Genomic DNA, 12604 nt, shown 5'->3' on the forward strand with positions numbered 1-12604 from the left:
CCAGGTGCCACCGCACCAATTTACCTTTAAATAGGCTTTTCATTGTCCTCAAAAGGTTTGGGGGTAAAAGAGGAAAAGCATAACCATTGGTGCAACCCATGCACAAAGTTGTGCCTCGCCTGGGCCACCCCATTTAAAAAGATCTGGACACGCCACTGTCCCCATCCACTTGGGCCAGCTCCTCCGGGGGAATCCAAGAGACACAGTCCCTCCAGCATGTCCTGGGTCTTCCTTTAGGTCTCCTCCCGGTAGGACGTGCTTGGAAAACCTCACCAGGGAGGAGTTCAGGAGGCATCCTAAGCTGAGAAGTTTTTTTTTAAATATCAGTCAAGATCTTTTTCTTAATGTAAAAGTACAAGTCAAGTCCAAAGTATCTGTCTTTAATGGCGAGTTAGACTAAAAATCTTGAGAGCTCCTTTAAGAAAACTTGAGTAAAAACACTAAACATGAAATCAGGGGCTGGATGCAGGAAGGAGCCAGTTTGTTTGCTCCCATGTAAAATAAATTCCAAATTCACAGCAGAAATAAACATTTTAGGTTTAACAGGTCAAAATTACCATCAAACTCCATTAGCTTCGGGTTAGCTCAGTTAGCTCATAGTTACATCATCTCAGAGTTTGATCATCTGCCACCACCTTCACCGCCACGCTCCAGGAGGGACCAGTGGTGCCAAGTAATTCCTGAAACCAAACCCTGAATTAAAGTGGCTGGATGGACTATTTTCACTTTTTAAGCATTTACAGAGGCGGTACAGAAACGTTTTTTCACATTTAAATAAAAAAAAAATAGAAAACAAAAATCCAAGATATGTTCAGTTTTCCTGCCTTTAAGTTTCCAGCAGCTGAAATTCACAAGACAGACAGATCTCCATCACTCCATCTATGATCACAAGTAAGTCATTTCAACGTTTTAATCATTAAGAAGCTTCGGTCGTGTTTAAATAAATATTCTGCATCTAACTCATCAGAACTCAGTGTTGTGTTTTAGACCTCTACTGCCATCCTATGGATGACAGAAGAACCACACAAACAAGAATTAACACTTTAAATTAATTTATTTTTAAAAAAAAAGCATTTCTCCACTGAAGCAGAACAAACATCAATTTTTTTCTTACTATTGTTTGGAACGTGTACAATCAGAAAACAGACTTGCCGGGTCGCCAGAACTGGGCCAAAATAATCACGCAAATGGGTTTTATGTGAGAGGGGGGTGAGGGTGGGGGGTTCTGCCAACACCACAACATCAACACAGCCTGCAGGGACATTTAGGAGTACGAGGAAGGTGGAACGGGAAACAAAAAGAAGAAAAGCAGGAGGAAGGAAACGCAAACATTTCGTCAAGTGCAGGTCTGGTTTTGGACAAAGCGGGTCTCTTTTGTTCCTCCGTTCAATTTACAGTTGAAGACTTTTCTGTCGGATACATGCAACATCTGGAACTACACATGGAGATTTGCTTATATCTGTGCAAGTATTAAAATATGAAAGTATAACAATGCAATTTGATATGGATATGTCAGAATAGGGTAGGGGGAGTTTAGCCAAAACTATTCCACTGGTTCACGGAACAGAAAACAAAAGTTCACAGGAAAAAGTTTCTAACTTAGTTACCGAAATGTCACCAACCTCACCACTGAGAATGCTTCCTTTATTAATTTATTACTCTCTAGATAAGTGTAAATACATAAAAAAAATCCTATGATCCACATCTTCAACAACAAAATACTGCATATCTACGCACAGCTGCAATTAAGGAAGGTCAGTTTCATGAGAGGCTAGCTGCCAGAACTTTAAAAATCTTGGCTCCGAGATAATCCCTTTAAGATTCTCTTATTGTTATATGAAACAAAAAGCAAAAACAAAAAACAAAATAAAAACACAACAACTGAACCACTGAATGCTCGTTAAACTCGCTGGTCACGTCGTTCGGACTCTTAACGGGTTGGGGGAAGTATGTTCTGCTGGCTGCCAGAGTCTCCAATCTGCTCTGAGGTAGATGCGACAGAAAGGTGGCATGCAGCCCAAGCCGGGTCAGGGTCTCTCCCGGTCAGATCACTTGAGGTCAAAGGTCGGCTTTATTTGTTAAGGCTTCCTGTGGTCTTTCTTTAGTCAATGTCATGTCTCAGCGGCTCACAGGGGACACCTTCAGGTCACATTTTTGTCCCATTTCTGTTTTGTTCTCGACCCATGTTCCAGTTTTTAAAGGGGTGGATTCTTCAGGGTTGTTTAGCGGACGAACCAACGGAGACGGAAAAGAATCTTCTCTGCTTGGCACCTCAGTAGTGAGCGGTGGGAGAAAGAAACAGACGACAGGACGAGAGAGGAGGTGTGAGGGAGGAGATGGTGGTGGTGGTGGGGCTTGAGTGGTCTAGTGGATTAGTTTGGTTAGTCGTTGGCTGCCGGCGAGTCCGTCTCTGCTGCTGGACCCGTCTCATCCTCAGACTTCACACGTTTAGCATCCGGCTGTTCGTTCACCAGCTGGTCGCTGTTCTGCCTCTTGGTGGGGAGGGAGGCGGAAGCTGAGGCGTGGGCTGCCAGCAGGTGGAGAGGGCTTGCCACAACTGGAGCTGCAAGACAGAAACAAAAATCTACGTTAGACTCCTGGAGATCACAAACTATTCCTGGTTTGTGTTTAACATTTGACCTGAGAGATGCTTCAGTAATCTGAGTAATTACCCCTGAGATTAAGAGAAAATATGTTAGCTGTCAGTTACTATGGTAACTTGAGACTAAACCTGCTTAAAGAGCAAGTCACCCCCTACCAGAGTCTTACTCCACTCCCAATTCCTGTTCGAAGAATGAAACAAATGCTGTTGCCTGGCAGACCGAGAGGGCAGAGCCGCTAACACACACACACGACATTGTGACATCATAATGTACCAGCCAATAGCAGTGCAGATTTAAAATCAAATGCGGTGCAGAGTTACCAGAAGATGGCTCGGCACTGAGTTTCAGACAGAATATTTAAATTTTAATTAGGATGCACCAACGTGCCAAAATACTGACTACACGTGTCTACAGCATGATTAGACACTTATTTAGTTTGTCAGCAAAAAAAAAGTAGATTTGGGGGGGACTTGCTCTTTAAACTTAAGTTTCTACACATAACAGAGTGGTAAGATCCTGCCCTCCGTTACATACCAATCTGAAACCACTTGGCCAACGGCTAATTCAAACATTTTTCAAAAACTTTCCATACATATGTGGACTCAAAACGGACCGGTCCAGTTTTCTGTCCCAAACACATTTTCCCCATTACAGCTACAAAAGTTTAACCCAAACTAAGGCTTTCATCCAGAGAGGACATCTAACGTAGACTGGGTGTGATCTTTACTCCCAAATATTTATTTGTTGAAACAGAGTCAGAACAATACTAATAAAAAATCATTTAAAATACAAAACAGCTCTGATTCGGGATGCAATGATTATAAATGCTGGTGGTACGATTACAGTCTGAGAAATTATCACTGTTTCATGATTACCACGGTTATTTTACATGATTTGATTTCACATCTGTATTAATAAATAAATCACACACACATGCTATAGATTATTGATAAATGGCATGATTACATTCTATAAACGTTTTGAACCCCTGAAGTATCTATTGTTCCTTTTCAGGGAGTTTGCTTACAAAAATTCACTCTTCTACTGATTTGCAACATTGATGTTTTACCTCCACAAATAACACAAGCATGGAGGAGTTCTGCTGTGTGGTGGAATTGCTCATGCTAACAGTTTATACTAGTTGAGAGGTACTCTGCCATTTCCTGGATGCTAAACCAACAACAGCCTTCCATGTCGTGAGTGAAGATGGGTGGGTCCAGGAATGTTAAATGACAGTTTGACGTAGATCTGTCAGGATTTTCTAATCCTAGACTTTCATCGTCTATTTTCAGAAGCTAATGCAGGAGACAGGTGTACGAGACTATTTTCATGTTCAACCTGCATGAAAAACTCAAGAGACCGATAATAAATCAGAAATAACGATTAAAAATGGTTCTTTGGTGAATCACACCTTTAATAATATTTGCCTAAAAGCCTTTATTGAGCTTCTGTAAAAAGACAAAAAAGTTTAACCGTTGACAGCTGCTCTGGGTTTGCACTGAAGGATGGAGACACCTGAATGAATTAAGGTGCTAAAATCCTGCTAGAGCAGTTGTTATGAATTTTACTTATTACTTATATGTAACATCTACTCGTTCATATATTTTCATATTTCATCAGTAATATTATTTGGACAAGGATAAATTACATTATAGCTATTTAGAGCAGGAATTTCGGAGAGGTGTAGTTGATTAAATATTTAAATGGCTTGCCGTACCGCTTGTTGTAGACAGATACAGGGAAACGTAGAACAACACAACATGAACCGTCGTTCATTGGATTGTTCTAATATTGCTGTTACATGTGTCGAGTCTCTAATGTAATCTGACTCAGTTGGAGCTAATTTATCTGAGCGATGATCTCAAAGACGATAAAAGTTGGGAGTGTTGCAACTTTTGTTTCTGCCAGCTCTGCAGATGGACGAGGAGACACGGTTCTGAATTTGTCTTTTAGCAGCTTTGAGAGTCTAAAACATTCCATCACAGGAGACTTGAAACACCTCCTAGGTGGACACGGAGCAGTCCCGGTGGCTGCTGACGCTGGCTCTGCTGCGTGCGTGTGTTCGTTCAGTTTCATTCTCGGTTCGGTTTGCTAACGTCTTTTTTATTTGTGGTGTTGGAGACGTCTTTAAGGTGGGTTAACCGCAGCGTTTCACACCGAGGTTAATAGTCAAACCAGCTCATCCCTGCAGCCCTAGCTCTGTGTGGACAGAGTAGCACCGAGGGGGAGCGCTCCAGACAGCTGCACCTCCCATGAAGCTCGGCTTTGTCCTGGGAATGTGGAGATGGTTGAAGTGAGTAGGGGGGGGATTATAAAATTAAGTTTTCAGATCAGTGCAAAATAGACAACTAAGTCAGAAACCATTCTAGACATCAACATGAGCACACAGATGGGTCCGGTCTTGGCCCTTCAGAGCCCAAACCATCTGTTCAGCAGGTCTTCAGGTCCTGCAGACCTCAGGACGGGACACCACTAGGTTAAAAGATGGACTACCAGACACATGACTGACCTGAGCCGACAGGTGCCTGGAGGGCAGTGGTGATGCTGTGGGTTCCGTTCTGTGTAATGGTCTTAATGGGCAGCTGGTGCTGACCTATGGGAGCCTGCTGCACAATGGTAACAGTTTGCAGGGGTGTAGCGGACTGGGAGCTCTGGATGATGCGGCCGGTGGCACTAACCGAGCCGATGGTGGGAACCGTCTCAATTTTAACTGAGGAAGAGGAGCAGAAATGATAACACGTTTCAAAAACACTGAATTAAAGCAATTCTTTGCAGCCATTTCTTTCTATTTTCCTCCATCAGATGATCCGAGACGACCCATCAGGAACCAGGTCACTCATCCAGCCATAAGGGCGGCGCGTGCCTCACCTTTGACTTCTGTGTGCTCGCCGTTTTCCTGCGGTTCACTCTTAATGATGGTGGCTGGCTGAGCGATGCTGAGGGATCCAGCTGGGATCTGCTGCAGGACATGGACGGTCTGGACCGCAGGCTGGGAGCTGCTGGTGCTCACAGGGGAGGCCATGGTGTAAGTCACGGGCTTGATGGTTTGAGGTAACTGGCGCTGGACTGCTATGAGTACCGGCTGGTTGCTAACAGGCGAGCCTGGACCACAGGAATCAGAACTTTATTCATCTTTATGAACTCAATAAAGAGATAAGTCATTAAACAAACACAAATAAATGTAAACAAATAGACACATAGCTGCACAACGAGATGACAAATTTTTTATGTTGTCCAACAACATAAAAACACAACAACGTACCTGGTGTGTTTTGTGCAAAGCGTGCTTCCTGGATCACAGCCAGTTTGGGCTGCACTGTGGTGGTGGTCACTGGTGCAGGAGCAGAAGAAGTTTCCGGTTCTACCGGGACGGGGGAGCCCTCTCGAGACAGACTGTCTGGGGTCTGGACACCGCTGGAGTGAGCGGACAGAACCCCAGAGTGGTTGGGAGAAGCTGGGGCGCTCCTGAAGGAGTGGAGAGGAGAGATCAGGTGGTGCGTTGTCTCAGAGATGTGAGATATGCAACAACATCAGCCAATATACGTAGAACTATCTGAAACTCCTTCTGGTGTTAGAATGCAAAAACATAAACCTGTTAAAACACATCTGTAGCCACTTTAAACAAAAACAGGACAGCTTCTTGTCTATCTTTGCAGAAACCCCTTCAGAGTGACTGAAGGAGCACATGTGGCCTCCATCCTCTGGTCGTGGATTTTTTAATCATTACTTTTTTACTTTCTGAGGCCATCATTTAAAAAGTGATCATGACAATGTAATGATGTAAGCTAGTGACTGAAATCCTCAACCAGAAACAGCCAAAATAACATTTTCTGTGTTTACGAGAGCGCCCCCTGCAGACCATCAGGTAAAATACACATCTAAGGTTTTAAAATAAAATCATCAAGGCGATGCTCTGATAGCAGATTTCCTCAAACCAAGTACGAGTACTTACATTTGAGTACTTTGTGATACAGAGTACCAAAACGTTAATTGTATTTATTTATTCACTCATGACATTGCACAGGGCACAGTCAGAGGAAAAGAAGAATGAATGAAAAAAAGAACAAGCAAGATGATCACACACTTGCTCGTGGTTTATGACTGAAAGGGTAAAAGCTGCAGATTAACTTCTTTAAGCCTACCTAATACACATCCAAGCTGATAAAACAAATACTGACAACAACAGAGAGCTGCAGCACAAACATCTGTAATATAACAAATAAAACATATAAACGTCTATGTTGTAGTGAACTTCCACAACCCAAATAACAGAACAGTTATGTAGATCTCTCCAGCAGCGCCGTAGGGGAGCGTGTACAGCAGCATGATGCAACGTGTCGCTCACAGATGAACCATTAGTGAGAGGTGTGAATCTTCACTTGTCTCCTGATTCGATTCGATTATTGGGTCAACGATTCAATTCGATATCCCGATGCATCACGGTTATTTCATATTGATTTGTTTTTATCGATAAATAGAAGATGTCAGATAATTGCTTTTTATTTTTTTAATCAAAAACGTAAGTGGCACAACCTGCCGTCCCTCAAAAGCTCTCCATCCACAACAGGTTACGACGAAAGATTTAAACATTTAAGAAGATTTAACAAAGTAAACATCTGTTTCCTCGTTCAACACCAGGCCTCAGGCTGAGAAAAACACGCTTTACAAAAACTCACAAATCTAAAAAAGTACTGAAAACCTACAGGACACATAATGTAATAATAAAGTACATAATGGGTTCATATATGAGTGTTAAATGTCTCTGAGCAGCTCTAGAGTCAGATATTTATGCCACAGTTGAAGGGTGTCAGAAATAACACCAAATAAAATGTTTGACTTAATTTCATTTATTTGAACACAGTGGTTCATTTCTGAAATGTTGGAGAATGAATCAAGTTCTGTTTGATGCAGAAAATAATAAAACATAAAACAAATTCTACACGTCCAATAATATTTAAGATGTGTGTTTTATTCTTCCTGATAATAACACCAGCAGAAGGCTGTGGGCTGGATTAGGATTAAATTACCCAGATGATGGATCTCCGTCACTAACCAGCTAACTACAAACCTTTCCACTAACCTGTCCTGTGTGACCCTCACCATGTAACCCTCATGTCCTTGCTGTCTCTGGAGGAGCAGATAGGAGACAAGATCTCCTGTAACTTAAAATGAACCAAAGCTTCCTCCCAGTTTCTCTTTAAGCTGAATTTAACATCAGTTTATCATCATGGAACAAAAGAATAAAGTGGAACAAGAACTTCTATCTTCTATTTCTCTCTCCTTTTAACTTCTCCGTGTCCCTAAATAAGAGAGACGATCCCGCTGCAGCCACCGTCACTGACCCTGCCCCCTCCCCAAGACCGGATCTCCCAGCATCACAACACTCGGTCTGACTGAGCGCTTCCAGGAGAAAAAATAATTATGAAAATAATAACGCGTGTTTGGAGAAGCATCCTCCGATCCTCTCTCTTGTGTGAGCAGACAATGTCTCTCTCTCTCGCTCCCTCTCTCAGTCGCTGATCGAGCGAGCGGAGCGCACTGCGTGACAACCCGCTCAATTAACATAATTCACGGCCCAAATCCAACAGAACCGGTCGGGCTGATTCGGTTCTGGTTTGGTCTCAGGTTACAACTCCAGCACTCAGCCCTGCAGTACCACATAAAGGCGGAACAATACTTGGTAAATGTGGAGGACGCTCACTCTGACAGATTTGGATGCTGCGCTGGTGCCGCCGTTAAAAAAACAAAACTACATTCCACTATAATCGATTATGGCGTGCTCTTCTACGATGCAGAAACGTTTATGTCCGCATTCCGATGCATCGATTATTTCCCTCAGCTCTACTATTAGTATTTATTAGTGTGAGAGAATGGAGGTGTGGCGTGAGAGCACGTGGAGTCAACTTAACGCGTCTTTCACGCTTATCACATGAAGAGTGTGCAGCCCTTATAAAATATACATCCACTGCAGATGTGGCTTGCTCTACCTTGACTTTATTTAGCCTGTAAAACAGCTGGTTTTGTGAGTGAGTGAGAACCTCTGAGAAAGGTTTGTGATTGGTCAGTCGATGTCACGTGAAACGTTTCTAGGTTGTTTGCTAGATGCTTTGGGGAAAAAAGTCAAGGAGGTCTGAAAAGTTGTTAGAAGTGGCGATAATGTTGATAAATTGGCAACATTGTATCAGAGGCGCGCTTGATTCGCAACTCGAAGCAGCACGGGAGTAAACCGTGAGGGAGGAGAAAATAATCAGCTAATTATGTTTTTTTATAATCATTCAAAACCCAGATTGTAATTGTGGTTAAAATTACTACATTAGAAATGCACTGTTAAAGGGAGACTAGGCAGTTTAGTTTGCTTTTAGCACCCCCTAGTAGAACCGAAAGCAAAACCTATCTCCTCACTGTGCATTCATCTTTAAACATCTTAATCTAACAGCTGAAACATCTCCCCAGCCTTCGTTAGTGTCTACACAGGGTATCTGCAGGTTTAAAGGAGCCAAATTTAAGACTTTTTAAGACCTTTTTTAAGGCCACTTTGACCAAATTTAAGCTTTTTTTTTTTTTAATTAAATTTAGGCTATAATTTCCAGCTATTGCCTGGAACCGGTGCTAACCACGTAGTGAACGTGGGATTAGCCATCCAGTTACCATTAATGTTGCACTTCCCCATGGCGCAAACTCCCACTAGCATGCTCATCTAAAAATAGCCCCCTTTCACAACCAACCGAATGTGTACGGTTCCGCTTACGCCAATATCATACACAAAAAATGCCAAACTAACTAGAAATTCTTTCATTTCTATAAAATTTTCATGAATCTTGTTTATTTGGGTCTTTGGTAATTTAAGACCTTTGGAAACAAAGGATTATTTGTAATTTTTAGGAATTTTTAGGGCCTTAAATTTGGAAAAGCAAATTTAAGACTTTTTAAGGACCCGCGGATACCCTGCTACAGGAGTGGTTCATCACTAAATGAAACAAATCAGCTGTGTTCGTGATCTAAAACATGCAGGAAATGTGCTAGAACCAGACCACTTTTTTTAAAATCCAACAGACCACACTGGCACTCTGAAGTTGTAAACGCAGTATTCAGGTCACAGGGGGCGATTGGGGCTGGGTGGCCTTTCATCAACCCTGTCATATTAGCATATACTGGCTCAAGAAAATGTTTTTAAATTATGAAAAAGTTGCAAAGTATCCCTTTAACTCATTCACTGTCAGCCGTTTCCTGATCGCTAACGGCCTTCGCTGCCAGCGTTTCTCACCTTTTTACTGTTTTTTTAAGAGTCACAGAACATTGCGCGCTAGGATGATGTCGATGCCAAAACAACCAAAACAAAGGCGGAGACTCACCTCTTACAACAGGAAGAATCCGTGTGTTTCGAGCATTATCCGTTCTTTCATAATCTGTTGTTGAATTGTGATCGGCAGACGCTTTTCCGGTTCGCTCCTCACATTTTTTACAGGAACGGCCCAAAACGATCTAAAACATGGATGTTCTGCTTCCTGATCATGTGACATGTGACGTATGCGGATGAAGATCGGCTTCAGGGCTGAGATGTTTGTTCTCTCAGCGCGGGGGCTCGTTCTCATGCTCAAACAGTGAAAAAAATGCAAATGACGACTTTAGTCGTCAATGGCAGTGAATGAGTTAACAAGAACATCAACAATGTATTTCTTTACATTTTGGGTTGAAAAAATAATGAATGTACTAACTGTTTCTTCACATTTCAGTGTTTTTATCATCACCACAAATACTCAATTATCATCTTTAGCTGAAACGAACTCAACATAAAGATTGTACTTCTTGATAAAACAGATTCGTCTCTCCTTCCTTTGTTGTTGTTTATGTTTGTGTTGCTGGTATGCATTACACAACATAAACCAGCCATCAGCTGTCCTCGTGCTTAAAATGTGACTTCACATCTACAATGCCACTTATGCAAGAAGAAAGCAAATATATCTGTTTACCAACAAAACAGTATTTTAGATACTGGTAGATTACTAGCTTCTTCTTTCTAAAGACCTTTGTAGAAGACACACCATGCTCAGCGTAATACTGCTGCCACGGCGTGTCTTAAGAACACGCCGTGGCGACATCATGTTGACGGCATGGCAATGCAGGAATTTTGCAGCATTTGTGCCGGCATGATTGATATTACGGAAACACCCGACTTGTGAATACAAAGAGTGGCATCATGATCACATGGGGAGTTACTGCCGAGCTCCGGCCGGAAACTGTATTGAAGATGAAAGTAAACACGGGTTGTATGTCTAGCTTTTTGAACAGAACTAGCTGAGATGATCATCTGGAGCGATGCAGAGCTTCAGAAGAAGAAAGAAGAAGAAAATATCTTTTCTATAGCACCTCTCAAAATAAAAATCACAAGGCGCTTAACAAAAACTGTAAAAACATAAAAAATAATTTAGAAAATGATTAACAATATATTTAAAATGAGCACAAAAAAATAGACAATTGTGATTAAAAATGTAGAGTGTGAACAGGAAAGAGGGAAATCAGTGGATCCTGAGGAAGGTGGAATAGGTGGGGAGAGCAGAACAAGGAGAGAGTGATGAAGGTCATACAAAAGCCACTTTGAACAAGTGAGTCTTCAGCTGTTTTTTAAAGGAGACCACTGAGTCCACTGATCTCAGGCTCAGGGGGAGAGAGGTCCAGAGTCTGGGGGCCACAGCAGCAAATGATCTGTCACCTTTGACCTTTAGCCTGGTGCTGCACAACCAGTAGGCTTTGATCACTGGACCTCAGGGACCTGCTGGGGGTGTAGGGACTAAGAAGATCACCAATGTAAGATGGTGCTTGTCCATGTAAGGCCCTATAGACCAGAACCAGGATCTTGAAATGAACCCTGAAGATGACTGGCAGCCAGTGAAGCTGGAGGAGAAGCGGGGTGATGTGGGTGTGTTTGGAGGACTTGGTCAGAAGCCGAGCACAGGCATTCTGAACCACCTGTAGACGGTTCAGGGAGGTTCTGCTCAGACACGTGAAAAGAGAGTTACAGTAGTCTAAGCGTGAGGAGATGAAGGTGTGGAGAACTGTCTCAAGCTCAGAGCGGGACAGAATGGGACTCAGCTTAGCAACGTTCCTGAGATGGAAGAAGGAAGAGCGAACAAGAGAACTGACATGAGAATCCAGGGAGAGAGCTGGGTCAAAGGTCACGCCAAGATTCATGACAGAAGGTTTGGTGTGAGAAGCAAGCTGACCAAGAGAGTCTCTGACTTTGGGAACCAGCTTGTCTGGGGCACAGATGAGGATCTCAGTCTTATCTTCATTCAGCTGAAGAAAGCTCCCACCATCCAGGTTTTGATAGAGTCTAAGCAGGTCTGTAACAGCTGAAGCTTAGACATCTCATGGGGCTTAAAGGAGATGTACAGTTGGATGTCGTCTGCATAAAGATGGTAGGAGATTCCTTTGAAGGAGCTCAGGATGTGCTGAAGAGGAAGCAGATAGAGGAGGAAGAGCAGAGGCCCCCAGCACAGAACCTTGTGGGACACCATGGGTAAGGGAGGTGGTGGAGGACCTAAACTTGGAGACGGCCACGGAAAAGGAGCGCTCAGAGAGATAAGAGGAGAACCACTCCAGAGCAGATCCTGATAGGCCTACCCAGTCTTTCAGCCTCTCCAGTAGCAGGTGATGGTCAACAGTGTCAAAGGCTGCAGTCAGGTCCAGCAGGACCAGAACAGAACAGTCCCCTGCATCACTGTGGGTCAGAAGGTCATTAGAGACCCTAAGAAGAGCTGTTTCAGTAGAATGAGCTCTACGTAAACCTGACTGGAAGCTATCATAGATGTTATGTTCATCAAGAGCAGCTGTGAGTTGTTTAGCCACAACCTTTTCCAAGATCTTGGAGATGAACGGAAGTTTGGAGATGGGTCTGAAGCTGCTATGGAGAGAGGGGTCGAGACTCGGTTTTTTAAGAAGCGGGTGGATTACAGCGTTCTTAAAGTAAGCAGGGACCTGACCAGAGACCAGAGAAGCATTAA

At 43.0% G+C, this 12604-nt stretch overlaps 1 protein-coding gene across 1 annotated transcript in view; it reads right to left on the reverse strand.

Annotated features, from left to right (window-relative positions):
* Positions 1-1035: 1035 nt before the first annotated feature.
* foxk2b (forkhead box K2b) overlaps positions 1036-12604 on the reverse strand; it is a 32417-nt gene continuing 20848 nt past the window's right edge. The window contains exons 6-9 of the mRNA XM_015948924.3: positions 5866-6068; positions 5472-5705; positions 5113-5313; positions 1036-2563 (exon numbers count right to left, since the gene is read on the reverse strand). Coding sequence (XP_015804410.1) covers positions 2382-2563; positions 5113-5313; positions 5472-5705; positions 5866-6068 — 820 coding nt within the window. The 3' untranslated portion in view covers positions 1036-2381. The remainder of the gene's footprint in view (positions 2564-5112; positions 5314-5471; positions 5706-5865; positions 6069-12604) is intronic.

This window comes from Nothobranchius furzeri, chromosome 5 (assembly GCF_043380555.1).
Source record: "Nothobranchius furzeri strain GRZ-AD chromosome 5, NfurGRZ-RIMD1, whole genome shotgun sequence".
Taxonomy (NCBI): domain Eukaryota; kingdom Metazoa; phylum Chordata; class Actinopteri; order Cyprinodontiformes; family Nothobranchiidae; genus Nothobranchius; species Nothobranchius furzeri.